Source organism: Cetorhinus maximus, chromosome 5 (assembly GCF_964194155.1).
Source record: "Cetorhinus maximus chromosome 5, sCetMax3.hap1.1, whole genome shotgun sequence".
Classification (NCBI taxonomy): Eukaryota; Metazoa; Chordata; class Chondrichthyes; order Lamniformes; family Cetorhinidae; genus Cetorhinus; species Cetorhinus maximus.
In genome coordinates, this window is record NC_135883.1 from 72066983 (window position 1) to 72088535 (window position 21553).

General features: G+C 41.6%; 1 protein-coding gene across 1 annotated transcript in view; it reads right to left on the bottom strand.

Annotated features, from left to right (window-relative positions):
• The window catches only part of LOC144680722 (low density lipoprotein receptor adapter protein 1-A-like), a 156020-nt gene extending 142218 nt beyond the window's left edge, over nucleotides 1-13802 (bottom strand). The window contains exon 1 of the mRNA XM_078541999.1: nucleotides 13567-13802. Coding sequence (XP_078398125.1) covers nucleotides 13567-13651 — 85 coding nt within the window. The 5' untranslated portion in view covers nucleotides 13652-13802. The remainder of the gene's footprint in view (nucleotides 1-13566) is intronic.
• Nucleotides 13803-21553: the final 7751 nt, after the last annotated feature.

A 21553-nucleotide genomic window follows, 5' to 3' on the forward strand; every position in this document is an offset into this window, starting at 1 on the left:
AAGAGGCCCTTCGGCCTATCGAGTCTTCACCGACACGTGAAAAACACCTGACCTACCTACCTAATCCCATTTACCAGCACTTGGCCCATAGCCTTGAATGTTATGACGTGCCAAGTGCTCATCCAGGTACTTTTTAAAGGATGTGAGGCAACCCACCTCCACCACCCTCCCAGGCAGTGCATTCCAGACTGTCACCACCCTCTGGGTAAAAATGTTTTTCCTCACATCCCCCCAAACCTCCTGCCCCTCAAATTGAAATTATGTCCCCTTATGACTGACCCTTCAACTAAGGGGAATAGCTGCTCCCTAGCCACCCTGTCCAAGCCCCTCATAATCTTGTACACTTCAATCAGGTTGCCCCTCAGTCTTCTCTGCTCCAATGAAAACAACCCAAGTCTATCCAACCTCTCTTCATAACTTAAATGTTTCATCCCAGGCAACATCCTGGTGAATCTCCTCTGCAATCACATCTTTCCTATAATGTGGCAACCAGAACTGCACACAGTATTCCAGCTGTGGCCTCACCAAGGTTCTTTACAACTCCAGCATGACCTCCCTACTTTTGTAATCTATGCCTCGATTGATAAAGGCAAGTGTCCCATATGCCTTTTTCACCACCCCACTAACATGCCCCTCTGCCTTCAATAGGAGTGACCACCGCATAGTCCTTGTGGAGACAAAGTCCCATCTTCACATTGAGGATACTCTCTATTGTATCGTGTGGCACTATCACCGTGCTAAATGGGATAGATTTCAAACAGATCTAGCAACTCAAGACTCATCCATGAAGCGCTGTGGGCCATCAGCAGCAGCAGAATTGTGCTTAACCACAATCTGTAACCTCATGGCCCAGCATATTCCTCACTCTACCATTACCGTTAAGCCAGAGGATCAACCCGGTTCAGTGAAGAGTGCAGGAGGGTATGCCAGGAGCAGAACCATGCATACCTAAAAATGAGGCATCAACCAGCTGAAGCTACAACACAGGACTACTTGCGTTCCAAACAGTATAAGCAGCAAGTGATAGACAGGGCTAAGCAATCCCACAACCAATGGATCAGATCTAAGCCCTGCCACATCCAGTCATGAATGGTGGTGGATAATTAAACAACTCACTGGAGGAGGCGGCTCCACAAATATCCTCAATGCTGCAGCAGCCCAGCACATCAGTGCAATAGATAAAGCATTTGCTACAATCTCCAGCTAGTAGTGCTGAGGGGATGATCCATCCCGGCCTCCTCCGGAGATCCCCAGCATTACAGATGCCAGTCTTCAGCCAATTCAATTCCTTCCACATGATATCAATAAATGGCTGAAGGCACTAGACAGTGCAAAGGCTATGGGACCTGATAACATTCCAGCAATAGTACTGAAGACTTGTGCTCCAGAACTTGCCGCGCCCCTAGCCATGTTGTTTCATTTCAGCTACAACACTGGCATCTACCTGGCTATGTGGAAAATTGCCCAGGTGTGTCCTGTACACAAAAAGCAGGACAAATTCAACCCAGCCAATTACCGCCCCATCAGTCTACTCTCCATCATCAGTAATGGAAGAGGTCATCAACAATGCTATCAAGCGGCACTTGCTTAGCAATAACCTGCTCACTGATGCCCGGCTTGGGTTCCGCCAGGGCCACTCAGCTCCTGACCTCATTACAGCCTTGGTTCAAACATGGACAAAGGAGCTGAAGGCCCGAGGTGAGGTGAGTGACTGCCCTTGACATTAAGGCCGCATTTGACCAAGTGTGGCATCAAGGAGCCCTAGCAAAACTGGAGTCAATCTGAATCGGGAGAAAATTCTCCACTAGTTGGAGTCATACCTAGCACAAAACATGATGGCTGTGGTTCTTGGAGGTTAGTCATCTCAGCTCCAGGACATCGCCGCAGGAGTTCCTCAGGGTAGTGTCCTCGGCCCAAACATTTCCAGCTGCTTCATCAATGGCCTTCATTCCATCATAAGGCCAGAAGTGGGGATGTCCGCTAACTGCACAATGTTCAGCACCATTTGCAACTCCTCAGATACTGAAGCAGTCCATGTCCAAATGATGCAAGACCTAGACAATATCCAGCCTAGGGCAGACAAGTGGCAAGTAACATTCACACCACACAAATGCCAGGCAATGACCATCTCCAACAAAGAGAATCTAACCATTGTCCCTTGATGTTCAATGGCATTACGATCACTGAATCCCCCACTATCAACATCCTGGGGGCTACCATTGAGCAGAAACTGAACTGGATTAGCCATATAAATACTGTGGCTACAAGAGCAGGTAAGAGGCTAGGCATCCTGCATTGAGTAACTCACCTCCTGACTCCCCAAAGCCTGCCACCATCTACAAGGCAAAATTCAGGAGTGTTTTAGAACACTCCCCACTTGAATGTTGTGGGAGCTGCACTCATCCAGGCAAGAAGCTTAACACCATCCAGGACAAAGCAGCCCACTTAATTGGCACCCCATCCACAAACATTCACTCCCTCCACCACCGGTGCGCAGTAGCAGCAGTGTGTACCATCTACAAGATGCACTGCAAGAATTCACCAAGGCTCCTTCGACAGCACTTTCCAAATCCATGACCACTACCATCTAGAAGGACAAGGGCAGCAGATAGATGGGAACACCACCACCTGGAAATTCCCATCCAAGTCACTCACCATCCTGACCTGGAAAAATATCGCCGTTCCTTCAAAGTCGCTGGGTCAAAATCCTGGAACTCCCTCCCTAACAGCATTGTGGGTGTACCTACATTACATGGACTGCAACGGTTCAAGAAGATAGCTCATCACCACCTCCTTAAGGGCAACTAGGGATGGGCAATAAATGCTGGGCTAGCCAGCGAAGCCCACATCCCGTAAATGAATTTTTAAAAATCTCTAGACTCGACTATTCCAACAAACTGCTGGCTGACCCCTCACATTCTACCCTACATAAATTTGAGGTCGTCCAAAAAAACTCTGCTGTCAGTATCTTAACTCATTGCAAGTCTCTGCTGACCTACACTGGCTCCCAAAAGCAATGTCATTTTAAAATTCTCATCCTTGTTTTCAAATCCCCCCATGGACTCATCCCTCCCTGTCTCCAATCTCCTCCAGCCCCACAACCCACCAAGTATTGCACTCCTCCAACTCTGGCCTCTTGTGTTTCCCCAGTTTTAATTATTCCATCATTGGTGACCATGCCTTGATTTGTCCAGGTGCCAAGCTCTGGAGTATTCAGCCTCTCTGCCTCACTTTCCTCCTTAAAGATACTCCTTAAAACCTACATCTTTCGTTAAGCTTTTGATCATCTGACCGAATAACTCCTTATGTGGTTCAGTGTCACTCTTTGTTTTATAATGTTCCTGTGAAGCACCTCAAGGTGTTCAATTATGTTAGAGGCACTACATAAAAACAAGTTGCTACTGGAAGTCAGGAACACCGTATGATCCAACTTCAGTTTAAACATTCACAGATCTGGACAAAAATATCAACTTAAAGCCTAGGCTTTTAGAAGGACTGAAGGTATCGCAGAAAAACCAAAGATATGTGAAGCTTTTCATCTTACACTCTCAGAGCATTCACAAGAATACCAAATATAAAGGGAACAACAATTTATGCCCAATGAGAAGAGAAGAGAGTGCTGATTGGCTGGCAAGTAGACTCTGAGTGGTAGAAGCATTGCCATGGAGAATGTACCAGTTAACTGCCAAGCTTTGTTTAAATTCAAAGCTGGCAGGTTCACTCTGATTGGTCAAGGTATTGCCCTGGGGAATGAACCAGGGAATGGCTGTCACCTATTTTGTTCAGTTGAAACAGGCGTAACTTGTGTACTAGTTCTGTCTGTCTGCAAAGAACAGGTCTCTGTATTAATATATGTAGCCTCTAACACCTGTAAGTGAGCCACACTGCAAGTTTGACTGATAACCTTAAATTGGTTGTCAACATAATTTTTAGAACGCTTAGGGTTGTTTAGCAAATGTTGCGCAAACACGGATTCACATCTATAGTTGGACACTGTGTTTTGAGTTTTGCAAGCACTGGCTGGTCGGGTACGGTCAGTACCTTGCCTGTTGCAAACAGCCGAAGGGACGTGCTGAAGGACTGAAAGCTTCAAGTGAAAACTTTAATGAAGGCATTAAAATTAAACAAGACAATTCAATGAGTAAATTAAATCACATTATTGTGCCAAGTTCCTTGAATACTGGAGGTGGGAAGGCTCAATCCAAAGGATAGGTAGCAATGTAAGACAGGTGTGCATGATGAAAACGGTTTAGCTAAAGGGAGTATTTAAGGGTTTATGAAGGAAGCATTTTCCAAAACTTTTACTATATACAGGCTAAAAAAAAACTACAACTGAATTTCAGAGCTAAACCTTTTAAACAGATCTGGTGAACATCTGTCAAAATTGTTCTTCTTGAGGGCATAGCAACCTAATTTATTTTTGCCTAGATCCTGAATATAGAAGCAAAAGAGAGGTGAAAGCCACCACTTCAGGGGAATTATTAAAAATGCTCTCAGTTTTCAGAATACTGCTGAATAAAATTGAAGTAGTATTTTTAAAAAAACATTTGATGGTGTCTCAGATTCTACTTTTGCCTCCAAAAATTCATGTGTGCTTTTAAATGTTATTCACATTCAGAAAGACCTGCACATTTATCCATATACAACAGGCCCAGTATCATAAATTATCCAGAATTTGATGAGCAGAAATCAACTATCATGTTACATTAACCACAAATTAAATATTATACTATTTTTAAGAATACAAAGGCTGATGACAAGTTACATTAATTCCTTTGAAGCCTAACTTAGGGAAGGTTAAGAGATCCACACCAGTCCTAATTTCATGACAATGGTTTCCATTTCTATTGGTTCCCAGTTAAGTAATGCCTCAATTTTTAAATTCTCATCTTTGTTTTCAAATTTCTCCACGGCCTCCCCTTTCCCTATCTCTGTAATCACCTCCAGCCTCACAACCCTTCAAGATATCTGCACTCCTCTAATTCTAGCATCTTGAGAACCCCCAATTTTATTTGCTCCACCATTATGGCCATGCCTCCAGCTGCCTAAGACCCTAAGCTCTGGAATTACCTCCCTATCTCTCTTTCTTCCTTTGATACACACCTAAAATCTTACCTCTTTACTTTTGGTCATTTGTCCTAGTATCTCCTTGTGAAGCTCAGTGTCAAACTTGCTTTCTAATGCTCCTGTGAAGTGCCTTGGAACATTTTATTACCTTAAAGCCATTATGTAAATACAAGTCGTTCTTGTTGTCTTAGATTTAAAACAATTATTAATTAGTGTTCCTTCAGATTAAATGACGAATTTGAGTAATAATTACTTTATGTTAACACCTTATATTACTTTAAAACACTTTAAATGTGGCCAAAGAGCTGAATTCAAGTTGTTGTATTTTAGTCAGGTCCTGTTGTGGGACTTGAACTCACATCTTCTGACTGAGGCCCAGAGGGTTACCACTGAGCCAAAGCTGACAATGTTACTGAGTATGACTCTGACCCAAGCAAGTTAATTTCAGACAATGACGTGTAAATGAAAAGTCTTTAATGCCACAGAAACAGATCTAGCCTCTCAATTGTTTTTTTCTTAAAGTTTATCTTGATTGGTTTTATTTTGCCTTCTTTTCCTAAGAAAATAATTTTACATATCAAAATTAGCAACCTTGATTTTTTTTTTCTTCACTGTTGTGTAAATGTTCTTTGAACTGTAAATGAGTATCCCTAAATCATTATTCTCCTCAGCAGGCTGTACCTCTGTCACAGCTCGTGCATATTTACAGCATGGGTGTACAAGGATATTCATGGGGGCATTACAACTGACACTGATCCTGAGCTCATTTAGCATCCATTTCCAAAGATGTCAGTTGGCAATCAGGAACAGAAACCCTACCAATTTTCCCTTTTCCAATCCAGGGTACTGAGCCCATGGCAGCATTTTTGCTACTACTTTAGGTGAAGGTAGCTTAACAGCACAGACTAGAAATTGGAAGCTTTCTGAATGAGCAGAAATTTCCTCTAATTATATATTGGGAAGACTGGAGCCATCGTTTTCAGTCCCTGCTCCAGACTCTGTTTCACAGGTACCAACTCCATCCCTCTCCCTGGCAACAGTCTGAGATTTAAGTCAGTCTGTTTGCAACCTTGGTAGTGTATTTCATCCCGAGATTAGCTCTGACCTCATATTCGCACCATCACTATTTACACCTTCATAACACCACCTGACTTTGTCCCTGTCTCAGCTCAGCTCATCTGTTGATTAAATCTTCAACCACACCTTTGTTACCTCTAAGACTCATCTATTCCAACACACCCCTGGCTGTTCTCCCACATTTAACCCTCCATGAACTTGAGGTCATCCAAAACTCTACTGCCTGTGTCATAACTCTCACCAAGTCCCATTCCCCTATCACCCCTGTGCTCCTTATTATGCAACGTCTTGATTTTTAAAATTCTCATCCTTGTTTTCAAAACCCTCCATGGCCTTGCACCTCCCTAATCTTCTCCAACCGCAAAACCATCTGAGATAACAGCACTCCTCTAACCTGGCCTTTTGTACACTCACAAATATAATTGCTCCACCATTGGTGACCATGCCTAAGCCCCAAGCTCTGGAATGCCCTCCCTACACCTCTTCACCTCTCTACCTCACTTTTCCTCTTCTAAATGCACTTCTCTAAACCTACCTCTTTAACCAAGCCTTTGACCTTCTGTCCTAATTTCTCCTTATGTGGCTCAGTGCCATACTTTGTTTTATAATGCTCCTGTGAAGTGCCTTGGGACATTTCATTATGTTAAAGGCACAATATTAGTTACTGTTATTATTCGTATTGATTCAATTTCTTACTGCAAAAATACGCTGAGTTATCAGGGAACTACAAAAATATCTGGAATTAGTTTTTGAAATCAAGTGGATCAATGAAAACACATCATGATGTCTTACAAAAATGTACATTCCTTGCAAGTCATGTTACATTCACTTGTCAGAATTTGAAATAATGCCAGGGGGCTTTTACCAAGTGTTCCTGTTCATCATTTACTGGAAATATTTTTAGAATGCCTGCAATCACACATTTTAAATCATAAAACTTGCATTTAATATCTTTACAAAACAATAAAGCTCGCTAACTAGAAAATCAAAAATAAAAGTTCACTCTCCAATTTTAGAAAATACCCTATGTTACACTACATTCTACTCCCCTCTATCTATAAAGGAAACTGTATGCACAAAACTGCAATATATGGACCAGATTTTATCGTTTAGATATAAACATTTCTTCATTTCTAGTCCAAAAGCAGTTTCCCTGTTCTCCTGAATGGTTAGTTCATTGATTGCCGTTGCTAAGAAACCCATAAAATAGACTCCTTAATGATAAGGCCACTCAAGCATATAAAAGAATATAGTCCTGCAACCATTCAAATAATGTTTGGAGCTTTCTTACTTGGAGAAAATAACCACTGCTAGTAGCCATTCAGTTGTCACAGTCACAGACATTTTTGAAGTAACCTGCGACTCTACCAATAGCTCTCTGAGTTTATCCAATATGTAGCTCAGCACAGACTAAGAGGTATCAGGAGTGGGATTTTAGATGCCAAAGCTGGTAGCTTGAGTCAGGAAATTTTCTGACTTGGCTTAAAGAGCCCAGTTAGAACCAATTTTCGCTCAGGGAACGCAGGCGGGGAATAGAGTCAGGCCCACTGACCTCCGAAGTGGATTATAGGTGGCCATGGGAGCAGGTGAATACCAAGGCGGGCTGGTTAGAAGACCCACATGGTTCTCTGGGGCTTTGTCTCAGTTGTTTTAGAAGCTGCTAGGTCCTCTAGTCTTCACCACCCCCCACCCCCCAACCCCCACCTATGTCATCCTCATGGCCACTCAAATGGCTGCTCCAAGCCAACTTATGCTTCCCCCTGTCCTCTCATAATCCCCATGGCACCTCCATACCCATTCACTTAGTACAACACCATGGGCAGACCTCAGGAGTCATGTAGAGATGAAGAAAAATTAAATTTCTAAATCTAAAAAAGCTTTTAGATCTCAATGTTCAATTTCTTATAAAATAACAAAATGATTATTCAGTAGTGACAAAGGCAGCACGTCCTTTAATAGCCTCTTTAAAAAAACTGTCAAACTGTGAACTCAGAACACCCAATTGAGATAACTGTAGATTCTGAAATTCAGCCAAGCATTCATTATGTAACAACTCTTGCAAAATGTCAAAGAACTCAACTGAAACAAATAATGTACAGTTTTTTCCAACTTACACCAGATGGCCTGTCGATAAAAACTCACTGACTGTTAAACTTTTTTTTTAAAACTACCTACCAGCCCCCAACCTTAAAGAGCATTGGAGTTCAGGTCATGACATTTAAATAGATGTTATCCACCTTTCAAGGGCATTTACATCTACTCCATCAATCTGTGACACCCCCATGGCCCTTGGAACAGCCCAAATGGGGTTTGCTTGAACTCAGTATGAAGTTTTCCCAACTCTGCCAAAATCCAGCCCCAAGACTTGATCACTAGTTTCTGGCAAGGTAACTGTTCAAAATAGGGCAGTGACAGCAGTATTTGAACTACAGTGAGCATCCCCAAGCTGGAAAGGAAAAACAAATAGCTCAAGTGCTTGGTTCAATCATTTTCAGGTTCCTGATCAATGACTTTCCCTCCATCATTACTTCAGAAGTGGGATTGTTCTATGATAGTGCAAGGAGCTGAAAACAGCCAGCCAAAGCAGGAGCTGAAAAACATCCAAACTTGACTGACAAATGGCAAATTATGGAATGCCATGGACATTCAAGCCACATAAAGACCATCTTGAACAAAGCATCAATCCATGAATTTCAAATTGGATCAAAGTCCCCCAAATCCCCACCATCAGCATTGGAGAACATCAAGGGGAAGAATCACCACCACCTTCTCATGGTAACCAGCAATGAGCAATAAAACCTGTCTTCTCAGCATCACCTACATCCTGAAAACAAAATAAAAGTTAAAGCGCCTGTTTCTGAGAAATATCCGGTGACCCATGATGGAAATGTATCGGGTGATAGGCAATAGACTCCTGTATGATGCTGCATAGGATTCAAAGTCTGTCAACACTCATTACCACAAACGAGTAATGACTTGCATGAAGTACCTTAAGGCACTGGTACCTGTGAAACAATATATATGAGCAAAGATGCCAATATCTTCAGAAAGAAAGAGAGGGGAGTGACGGCAAGTGACAAGAGAAAGCAGTGGGAGAAAAATGCAAATGATTATATTCTTCTTGTGTATACTGATAAATCTTGCTGCAATAACATTCATGTCAGCACAGCATTATGTCCAGACCACCTATACTGGGAGTACTCAAATCACAGTACTGGAGATGTACCCAGTTGAAAAAAATAGCAAACATGACAGATAGGTTGAAGGCTAGCAATGACATCACTTTACTATTCTACTATAAGAATTAAGGGATATTAAGTCAAATAAAAGTTATTTTACTAAATGGGAAGGTTTATTGGGACAGGCTAGTAAAATAATTTACAGAGCACAATATAAGCATTTAAATCTTCCAATACCAACTCTTCTCTTCAACCCCTCCCAAAAAATTACTAAGTGTAGCGAACGGATAGTCACGTTTCCTGCAATTCAATTTCTATTTTACATTTTATATTTGGATAGAAAAGCTCAATTATAGACTAGACACCACTTGACAACCAATCGCCTTTTATCTTGGCATAAGAACCACGTTCAACGGATTTATTTCACTATATGATTAGGTCCACTTATAGGGTTGCCCTGGCAAACCACTGTAGTACCTTGCCAATCATAACCATGGACCAACACATGGAAGCCCATGGTAGCCAACACCTAAGGGCATAGTGCCTGGAGAGAGATCGAGAGAGAGAGCAAGAGAGAGAGAGAGAGAGAGGGAGAGCGCGAGTGCGAGAGAGAGCAAGAGAGAGTGTGTGAGAGAGAGAGAGAGAGAGCGTGTGCGAGATAGATAGGGTTGCCCAAGTATTGTACTCATTTTGAATTCTGCAATTTTTGTAGTACTCTAATCTATAAGCTAATTATTCAAGTAACATTCATCTCGAAGATTTCTGTAGCTTAAAATCATGAACCCTGATCCATCTTGTTAATCAGCAGCCCAATTGTAGAGAAACATAAAATTCATGGCAAGACTCAGTAGCTTCAGGCTATTACAAATAGCAGACACCCTTCAATTAAATCTAAAGACAAAACTTCTGTAATACCTAAACCATGGACTTTACATGTGCATCTTCTGTAGATTCATTCTAATAATAAAACAATCTTTCTACCTTCATACAATTTTACAACCAAAAACTAAAACTAGGACTTTTGGATGTGGGTCTTCAACAAGATTGGTAGCGTTATCACAAATATCCTTTTTTGGAAGCAGCATGTACACTTTTTTGAATTCATATTCCAGACCACCTCAACTAATGTACATCTAAAAATTTCCTGGTCAAAACCAGTTATATTGAAAGAAAGCAATGGTAATATTTCTTATACTGCAAAAATAACTTCTCCTAAAATAGCAGGGAAGGGAGCCTAGTCAAGATCTATAGTGATTAGGATTAATATTGTGGGTGGGATCCTTTATCAGAAACTTAAAACAATACATCCACAAATCTAAAAAATACATTTTTAAGTTTTGGACTATGGTATCAATTTAAAGGGCAACATTTTCCCCCTGTCGGAGGGGCGGGGACAGGAGGGGGGTGTGCAGGAGCGGACGGGTTCCCGATCGACGCCCCTGGTTAGGGGTGCGCCGCCATTTTATGCGGGTGGGCCATTTAAGGCCCGCCCAGCGTGACGTCCGCTCGGGAGTGCTGTGCGCTCCCTGTGCAGGTGGGGGGGGGGGGGGGGGGGGGACACAATTCCCTGAGCCGGGAGTGCACTCTTCTGCGCATGCACGTGAAAGAGCGCACAGATCTCCCTGAGGGAAGGTGCTGCCTCAGGAAGATCAGCTCAAATGTGAAAAGCAGTTTGAAGAATAGAAAAAAATTTACTGACATGTCCCCTCGTGTGACACTGTCACATGAGCTGGGGTATGTCCATAATTTTTATTTTAAAATATTCTGAAATTTTTAAGTCCCTCATGAAACCTCATCCTGCCCGTGGTTGAGGTTTCATGTTTTTTCAGAAACAGGTCCATTAATTGGCTTAATTAGTTTTTCAAACGCCGTAAGTAGCCGTTGACAGTTCGGTAGGTGTGCAGCCGAGCCGGCTGCGCGCCCACTGAACTGAAAATTTAAATGATGCAGGGTGATGCCGGGACGCCTGCCCGTGTCATTTTACATGTCGGCGAGCAGGCCCCGCCCCTGCTCGCCAACCGGAAGATGCAGCCCAAAGATAACTTTATTGAGATCTAACACTCCTACATATCATAAATATGTAATGGTATGTGATATTTGCCATTCCCAAATTAAGAGACAAATATAATCACAAAGTATTTTAACCCATAGATAAGCATTAACACCACACCTTCAGTACGTTCAAACTGTCAACCTAACTCCATTGAGATTAACTTGACTAATAGTGGCTTTGAAGCCAATAGTGCTTTATCACAAGGGTTCAACAATTCCATGGCAGTATGCACAAGTGTGTCTTGGATGATGGTGAGTTTTCTGACCCATTCCCTGTCACTAATGGAATTAAATAGGGCTGCGTGTTTGCCAATTCTCTTCAACTTGTTTTCATTGTATGCCTTCCATGATGGTGATTCTGGCATTGAAAATCAGATATTGCATGGATGAGAAGTTGCTCCATCTGAGACAACTCCAGGACATGCTATGTAATTTCTTGTTTGCTGATGACTGTCCACTAGCTGCCGGTTCAGAGCTGGACATGCAATATAGCATGGACTTGTTCTCCAATACATGGGACAACTTTGGCTTTACAATCAGCATGACGAAAATTGAAGTAATATATAAGCCTGCTCCAGGAAAGCCCCATCTCAAACCCAAGATTTCAGTCAATGACCACTGCCAGCAGTGGATAGTTCACTTACCTTGGCAGCACACTGTCTCGAGCTGTCTAATTTGACAATGAAACATATGTCAGAATTACTGAAGCAAGTGTAACCTTCAGCAGACTTCAACTATCAGTGTGGGAATGAAGAGAATTAAGTTTGCCTACTGAACTGAAAATCTATAGCACAATAGTCATGCCCACTCTGCTCTATGCATACGAGACTCAGACTGTGTGCCAGCATCATGCCAAGAGGCTCAAATACTTTCACTAGAATGGCCTTCAGAAGCTTCTGAAGATCAGACGGCAGGATAAAATACCAGGCACTGAGGTGCTCACCTGAACTGGCTAAGCATCCACACCATATTGAGACAATCACAACTGAATTGGACTGGTCACATAGCCAGAATGTCTGACACCCGCTTACCAAAGTGAATCTTCTACAGAGTGCTCGAGTCTGGTATATGCTCTCATAGCAGTCAAAGGAAGCGTTATCAGGAAACTCTGAAGGCTTTGCTTAGGAGTTTTGATTTTGACTTTGAGTCCTGGGAGAAGTTCACCCAGGATTGCTGCACCTGCTGTAATCAAAGAAAGTGTGGCCTCCTTCAAAACCAAGCACGTGTTAGGGGCAGAGAGAAAATGCAAGGAGGAGAGGAAATCCCAATCCAGCAACTCATCCAAAACTCAATCGTCTGTGGTATCCTGTCCTAATTGTAGTAGAACTTTCAGGGCACAGATCGGCCTTAGCGGTCACCTATGTAGCCACCAGAACCAGGCCAGACACCCCAGATGATGAACATCTTCACCTTGAAGGACAAAGTAGTTGCTTTTTCTGATCACATGCACAACCTATCCTTTTTGTATATTTCTATTTAGATATGAAATGGTAGTTGCTTGAAAAAGCTAAACCATGCAAAAAGAGTAAGAAAAGCCATTCGTGTCTATCTTGTCTCGACTGTGCTCAGTTTATAATTAGATTCACCCTAAGGCAAACAATCAAACAACAGCTGAGTGAAACTGAAATTTCTACAAATGCCACTCGGCGAAAAATAACTCCAGCCCATTCAATCCAGAATCACAAACTACAAAATTTCATTACCAAGCAGCTGAACTCCAGCCTATTCGATTGCACTTGTTACAGTTTACGTTTGCTTATTAAAACAAACACGCTGAGTGTACAAGTACGGATATTTTTATGAAAAGGTTAAGGCACAACATAGATAACCACATCATTATTGAAATTATTTTCACCAAACACGATCAAAGGGTAAAAAAACATAAATCTAAAACAGAATGAGGCGGGCACATGGACCCAGAGAAACCTGCCCTGTTCTAATTGTACGAAAGAAAGGCCCGAATAATACAAAGCAGCGACTTTAATGTTGCATTTTATAAACAAGAAACAAACATTACAGCATAAACCATCCAAGTCTCCAGCTGAAGCTTTCTTTTTGAAAGGGTAGCCTCGGAATTCTCCCCCTCCCCACCCAATAGGTGTGAGCAGATGCTCGCCGCCAGCCGCCTCCTCAGCCACCGGAGACGGTGTCATTGTACCGAGCCGGCAATTTCACCAACACAGAAACTTACTCTGGTGCCTGGCCATCCCCCAGCTCTGCCGGCTAATACTGGGGCTCCGAATCAGCGCCCGGCCAGCCGACTTTAAAGCGTCCATAGTTGGCGAGTGCAAAGTAGTTGGTGTGGAGCTGCCCGCCTCGGCTCGGTTTGCTGTCCCTGAGTGAGGGAAATGGTTTTGACGGACAGGAGGCGGCAGCAGCCCGCCCTACCCGCGGCGGGAGCGCAGCCACTCGCAGCACAGACAGCGGCCGGGGTCAGCACCGGAGGGGCGCGGCTCAGTCAGTGCTACAGGAGCCGGGGAGCTCCCTTTGGGGTTTGAAAGTGGGCTGCTGCTGCCACACTGAAGGGAAGCTCCCAGGCTGACGTTCAGCTGTTCCAGTTGAACGCCTTTCAATGGGGTGGAAGAGAGGTCAGGTACCGAATGCGGGACTTTGGGGTGCATTGGATGCGGCAGTCAGCGCTTTCCATGCCTCCTGGAGTGATCTGCCTTGCCAGTTTGGGATCACACAGCGCTTCGACTTCAGCTTGAAATCGCCGTTAAATCCGCTCGCTGAGCTGGTCATCCAATCGCTCATGATGTTCTGTTGAAAAGTGTCCATTTATACTCTTTAAGCAGCGTGGCTTCATGGTCTGCCAGTGTTCTCACTGGAATTAAAGAAGTTTGCTACAACAGAAGAGCTGAATTTATAGGGACATGGAACAAATTGGCATAATGGCATTGAACTTCTTGGTCATGTATTTGGACCCACCAAGGCTGACGTTTCTTCTTTCTGCTAGATACCAATGAATGAAGTCTGACCACTTTCAAGCCAATCCTTAGCATAAATCCATAGCATAATTTAATAATAATCGGGAGTCATTTATCAGTCTGAAGAATTTCAGAGGCTGAAAATTCAAACATATCCGCCAGTCAATGAAAATAAAATTCAGGCAGGTTCTATTAAGGACAGGTTATCCCCTCCACCAATTTACCGCCCAACAATAACAACTTGCATTTATGTAGCGCCTTTAACGTAACGAAACATCCCAAGCCCACAGGAGCATAAAAGGGGAGGGGGACTGGGGAGTTAACACAGCCAAAGGATAAAATATTGGGATAGGTGACTAAACACTTTGTCAAAGAGGTAAATTTTAAGAGCACCTTAAAAGGACAAAGGAGGTGAGATTTAGGGAGGGAATTCTAGAGCCTAACACCTAGTTGACCGAAGGTACAGATGAAATGATGGAGCACAAGAGTGTGAGATACAAAAGAGGCCAACATTGGAGGAATGCAGAGTTCTTGGAGGATTGGAGGCAGAAGGCAACTGGAGACTGTGATAGGAAGGGGTGAGGCCATGCAGGGAGTTGAACACAAGGATCAGAATTTTAAAATCAAGGCATTGGATGACCAGAAGCCAATTTAATCAGTGAATACATGGGCCAATGGAATTTGGTGCACAGGAACTTGGTAGTACAGATGGTAGCATTTCAGATGAGCTCCAGTTATGGAGGATGTATGATTGGAGGCTTGTCAGGAGAGTGTTGGAATAGTCAAGCCTAGTGGCAATAAAAGAGAATGAATGAGTCCAAGTGGTGAATGTGAATATTGCTCTCATCAAGTCTTTGTGCAGCCTGAATTGTGTGTGACATATGTACACAGTTGCAGTTTGGATTGTGGAGGCAATTTAATCCATCTTTCAGCTTTGTTTTATGTGCAATCAAATGGTTTTGTGATGAACAGGAAGTGTTGCTCTACCATGTAATTTGTAAAGTCAGATTAGGTTTTATGTCACTATTACGGAGGAACAGTATATTCAATACACGTTGTAAGACAGTAATATAACATAAATTACAGAATATCTGTTGGAACTTCAAAGGCATTAGACCATTTTTTTTCTTCTTTCTCTCTCTCCCCCCCACCACATATATGCAGCCTAAATCAAATTTCTACCATAGATATCAAGATTTATAAGATTCCACTTAAACATGTCCTGAATTGCCATACAATAAAGTCCAAAGTAACTTAATAGCCATTCTCAAGTCAGTTACTGTTGAAATATGATACAAAGTGCATGAAAACAAATTAATTCTTTCCTAGCAAAGTCATCAAAAACACAGACACAGATGTAATGTTGCTTTTGAAGTACACATCTATGTTAACATACTCATTTTGCACATGATAAAGAATTGATACCATGGGCATTCAAGACTTTCATTGACTATTTAGTTTACAGCAAGTTTTGTATTAGAAATTTAGCTTACAGCTAACAATGCAACTAGTTGGCATCAGCATTTGTATCAGATGTTTTAATAGAGATTATTAAACCAACAGAGCATTTAATATATCTATCACCTGATCTTTGTGACAAGGTTGCCAGGGCTCAAGGGTTGGAGCTGGCCAATAAACCGTAGTTTGGATAACCCTGTCCTAAAGGACAAGAGCAGATTTCAAGCCCCTTTGCGGGTGATCCTTAAAGCAGTATTTTATTCAAAGTGTCAGCTCTCCTTTGTTGATAGGACTCTTGCCTTGGAGTTACAAGTTTTGGGTTAAAGGTGGGGAAAACTGTAAGCAACAATGGGATGTTTGCCAATGTTTGCTTTCTTGTCACAGCGTTAGGTTAAATTTGGATGTGAAAAATGTAAGTACAAATTAATTTTGGCATTGTGACTTTACCAATTAATGATGCTCACAAAGATGAACATTTCCTTTCTGTAATCAGGTCAAGTAAAGGCAGTGAATGAGAAATGAAGCAGATAGTATAGATTCCTTTTAAAGTTGTTCAAATACTATATGTCGATAATCCAAATATATATGAATGACAGCTAAAAATGTAAATCAATCCTGTAACCTAGTATCATTGGTGCTGTATTATTTGGAATACTTTTTAAAATATATTTTAAGAACCAGAGATAAGAAAAGGGCATTCATCCCACTGATACTCCTCCCATCAGTCTCTCTCAGGATGGCATCTAATTATATTTTGTCTGTGTTTTTCTCTGGTACGTTGCTTGGCAGTTTATTCCTAGAACTTTAAACTTTTACTTTTGGAAATAATTTCCAAGAATTTTAACTGATTATGTTGTTTACATGACCTGACTACAAAGTAGGAACATAGGACCAGGAGCAGGTCATTCAGCCTCTCAAGCCTGTTTTGCCATTTCACCAGATCATGGCTGATCTGTACCTCAATTCCATTGGCCATCTTTGATACATACCTCTTGATATCATTACCTAATTTTAAAAAATGTCTCAATCTCCTGAACTCCTGGACTCTTCAGTCCTTAAAATTTCAGTTGACTGAAAATCCACAACCTTTTGAGAGAAAGAATTCTAGATTTCCGCTATACTTTTTGAGGAAGAAATACTTCCCAATTTCACTCCTGAATGGCCAGCTTTTAATTTTAAGATTGTGCCTCCTTGTTCTGGATTCTCCCACCAAAGGAAATAACTCCTCTATATCTACTCCACGGATTGTTTTGTTCATTTTAAATATCTCAAATAGTTCACTACTCAGTCATCTGAACTTAAAGGAATACAAACCAAGTTTGTGTGACCTGCCCTCATAATTTAACTCTAAACCTTGGTATAATTTTGGTGAATTTATGCTGTACCCCTCCAATCCCTGAATCATGGTGGCCCAAAACCAAACTTGCATTTATATAGCAGCTTTATTCTAGTAAAACAGCACAAAGCATTTCACAGCTGGTGGCCAGGACAAGAGTAGGAAGGGGGTTAGAGGAGGTGGTGTAAGGTGCTGTGAAAGGGTAGGTTATAAGAAGGCTTTCAAAGGTTAGAGGAGATATAGAAGGGCAGCAAGGTTTAGGGAGAGTCCAGAAAATGGGGTCAGGATGACAGAAGGCTTTGCCATTGATGATGCAATGAAGGGAATATGGAAACAGAATTGGAAGATGATAGGTTGTGAGCAGAGATATAGAAATGAAGGAAGCTTCACAGCTATTGGAGCAAAGTTCTGAAGTGATTTGTAGGCAAAGATGAGAATTTTCAAGTTGATGTAATGAAGAACAAGGAGCCAATAAGTTGTCAGCGAAGACAAGAGTGGATTCTATAAAATAACCTATAGTTCTTAAGAATGAAAGAGGAGATGGTTAAATGGTTGAAGTTATAGTAACATGAGACAACAAAAGCATTATGAAGGTATTTGCAATATATTAATCAGTGAGAAAGTGTCTGGTAAGCCACATAGCAATGGAAGCAGAAAAAAAAATTGCAAAACAAAGTAGGCTCTAATGACCCAAAAGCCTGGAGATGAAAGCAGATAAGCAGCAATACCACAGTAGGTGGTATTTAGTAGGAGCAACAGGAGCCTTACCTGCCGGCTGCAGGGCTGGCAAGATTCCTATGTCACGTGTTTTCAGCAAGTCCCACTACATTAAGCACCAATCAGGCACTTAAGTGGGCAGTGGTGGGTCTTCTCCAGGATCAAGAGCCTCAGGGGCAGAAGTCCCACCTGCCAGGAGCTCCCAGCCAATCAGAGACCAACAGCTCTGCATTGCTCAGCAGCACCATTGGAGAGGTGGTGGCTGCTGCTGGTGATGCACCTAACTGACCCAGGCACAAGTGAGAAATGGTGGGGGGGGGGGTTGCGGGAATGCAGAAAGGAGGTCGGCAGCAAGGTTGGGGGGATTGCTCTCAGCGGCCCCAATCTTCCTGATGCTGGGCCCCTCAATCAAGCACTGAGCAACTGTGAGCAAGAAAGCAACACACCCCTCCCAGGATCCCAGAAGCCTGCAAGTTAATATGTCGGGGTCCCCCGACTGGCTGCCTGCCACTGGGTCTCAATTGGCAGGGGGTTAGGAAGGCCATCCATGAGCCTCCCTGCCACGGACTTAATCGAGGCAGTGGCAAGAAGGCAGCACCTTCCCCATCCACCACCCTCCCGCCTGATTAAATGCCCCCTCAGCCACTAAACTTGACATAAAGGAGAGCATTAAATTATGACCAGTGTTTTGATAGAGGGTTGGCATCCTAAACACTAATCTGTCTCTCACTTTCCCCAAAACAGCAATGCACATATCCCACATTCTTGCAATGCTGAAGAGAGAATGGGGGCTGTAGTTAAAGTCTGAAATTATTGAAGTCAATATTAAGGTCAAAGTACTGCAAAGTATCTAATAAATAAACAGCACAAATTTCCTCTCAGTTTCTCAAGGTCCTGCTAACTTAACCTTGGCATAAATAGGCTTTCTGACAAGGCTGCAGTTGCAGAGCAAGAAAAGTCTCAAGGAATCCCTCAACAAAGATGCTGCTCCTTGAACTTTCATTGAGCTGCATTGCAACATTGCAGAAGGACAAGGATAGAAAGATCAGTGTGAGAAGCGGTAAGCAACAGAAAAATTGGGGGTACACTTGCAGACAGAATGAACATGTTAAACAAGTCAATTACCTAATTTATATTTGACCTCCCCAATGTAGAGGGGACTGCACTGTGAACACTTTCTGGCTTATTCTGTTGCTTCTTTCCTAGGTATGTGCATCTTTTTTCCCCTCTCTTCCCTTTGCACTGTTCCTTTTTAAATACTGTTCTTCTCTAATTTCTCTGGTTCTGATAAAGTATCTATACCTGCAACATTAACTCTTAAGAATTCTTAAAGTTTGGGTTATAAAGCCATGCTTTATATCAAAAATGACTTTACGTATTTACTGCCTGAAAACCAGTTTTAAAAGACTGAAACAGCAGCTTCTAAGATGGCTGAACATTTGCATGACTGTACCTCACAAGTTCCAAAGCTATTGCAGTGGAGTCAATCCCCATCAGGAACAACCACCTTGAACGAGTGTGAATGGGTTATCTCCTAACCCATTCATAAAGTACCCAGACAATCACCTGGGTACTCAACTGGGTGGGGACCAAGCATTAGGTGTAATCACCTCAAAAAATAAACTCTGGCTGAAAAAGGAATTCATTGAGCTATAATCTAACCCAGTAAACCATGGACCTGAAATCCACTGGCCATTGCAATGTTTGGGTAACTGGTCAATTGGAGAGAGAGGATCATGTGACAAGCCAACCAACCCTCTTTTGTGTTTAAGAAACAGCTTTTTGGAGTGGGAAAAGAGGGGAGCTATTCTATCTCTCCTCACCTGATCGTAATAGTTATATTTATACTATAGTGGTCAAAGACCACTAACTGCAGAACCATTTTGATCTGACAGCACTTTGCTTTACTGTCTGTCCTTATATGGATGTTTAGAATTGTGATCCCAGCTGTTCAATTTAAAATACTTTATGGGAATGCAGATGAGAGAAATCACATTCTCGAAACATTTAATACATCTTTACTTATGTTCGAGTTATGATTAACCCAAGGTATCCTCTGAACTCTTTCAAAACCAAGTTTGCTGCCATACTGGATTTACTTGCAGTGTCAAAGCAAGGTGGTGTACGATTATCTCCTCTTCAATGGGGGAACATTGAAGCACCCTTCTCTGATGTCAGGTCATGAGCCTAAAGTAATACCCTCATTTTTGCAGAAATTGCTTTGCTCTTGAAAGATTTTCCCCTATGAGTATTGCAAATTAGCCAATTCTGTAAGAAGATAGCATCATATTTGAAAAATGAAGAAATCTACATAATGCGATTTAACAGTCCTACACATACCTTACACCAGAATCAGAACAGCCCTCATGCAAGAAAAATAAACACAAATGGCAGGTATCTAAAAACTGAGTCTTTAAAAAAATCTGTGAAACATTCATGTCTTATCTTAATGCTGCCGACATGCACCCATTCCTGCTATGTACAGTACAACAACCGCTTAAAACAGAACATAGCAGAACAATCAAGTATCACTAACCAGCAGTGACAATTACTCATTTTACTTTAGAAACATGACCTACCTCAATGTATGTCACTCTTAAATATATTTCAATTAGATTGGAATCTGTACCAGTGTTACAGATCAAATGTGTTCTGATGTTAACAGTGCTGCATGTACAGCACACTGAAACATGCATTTTTCCAGCATTGAACAAGATTGAAAAATGCAGATATGCATAATTGACACAAATCAATGTGATTTGTTTTTAATATGGTGCCTAATTTTACCTTTGCTAATAGGCAGGAAAACAGCGCCAAAAGTATGTCATGCTAAAATGGATTGAGGTCAGCATGTATAGAACAGACAGTTCAAGTGTTTTTATTAGGAACTGGTGAGTTTATTCCTGTCTGTCTGCAGAAATGCAAACCACTGGATTCTGCAGGCAGTCTTGTCCTAATTTCAATAATTTAGGGAGGCTAAGGTCAAATTAGTTTCTAGGCAGATAGTTTTCAACATGGCAGAGCACATGAGAAAGCTGAGTACACAAGGAAACCAGAAAATGTGCAGAATACTACCAGCACAGCTTGCATTTATATAACACCTTTGCATAGCAAGTTGCACCAAAATGCTTCAAGGAAGGACTGAAAGTATCACAGTTTCATGATAAACATGTAAATAAATTATTCATTTAATAGCAGGTTTTGGGATAAATTATTTCAATGTAAATTAGATCTTTTCTGATTCAAACATTTTAAAAATGTAAATCATCTCATTGTCTTAATGCCACAAATGAAGATCATGCATGGAAATGTTTCATGGTCATTAGGTCCAAAAATTCATTTGAACATTATTAGCAAATACCCTTAAGCCAAGGCAAAAATTAGCAATCAATAATATTGAAAGAAATGGAATTTCTTAAAAGCATTTCCAGGGGAGAGATTCTTTTTGTTTCTGCCTTTATCGTTTTATTTTTGAGTAAATGTTTATGTCTTTGTATTGGAACTCTTCTATTTAATGAATATGTGTGTAAATATCTCTCATTATGTTAGGATTTTTGGTTATACCTTGTCTTTTTTCCATTGGTACCCATTTAAAAAAAGTGATGGAAAAGGGCTTTGTGTTTGTAATTGCTGCATTACCACGCAGCGAATGAAAATTAATTATTTTTAAATAGTAAGGAAACTAAATCTTTATATGGATTTAGATTTTCTTAATTCTCCAGATTTCTAAAATCATTCGT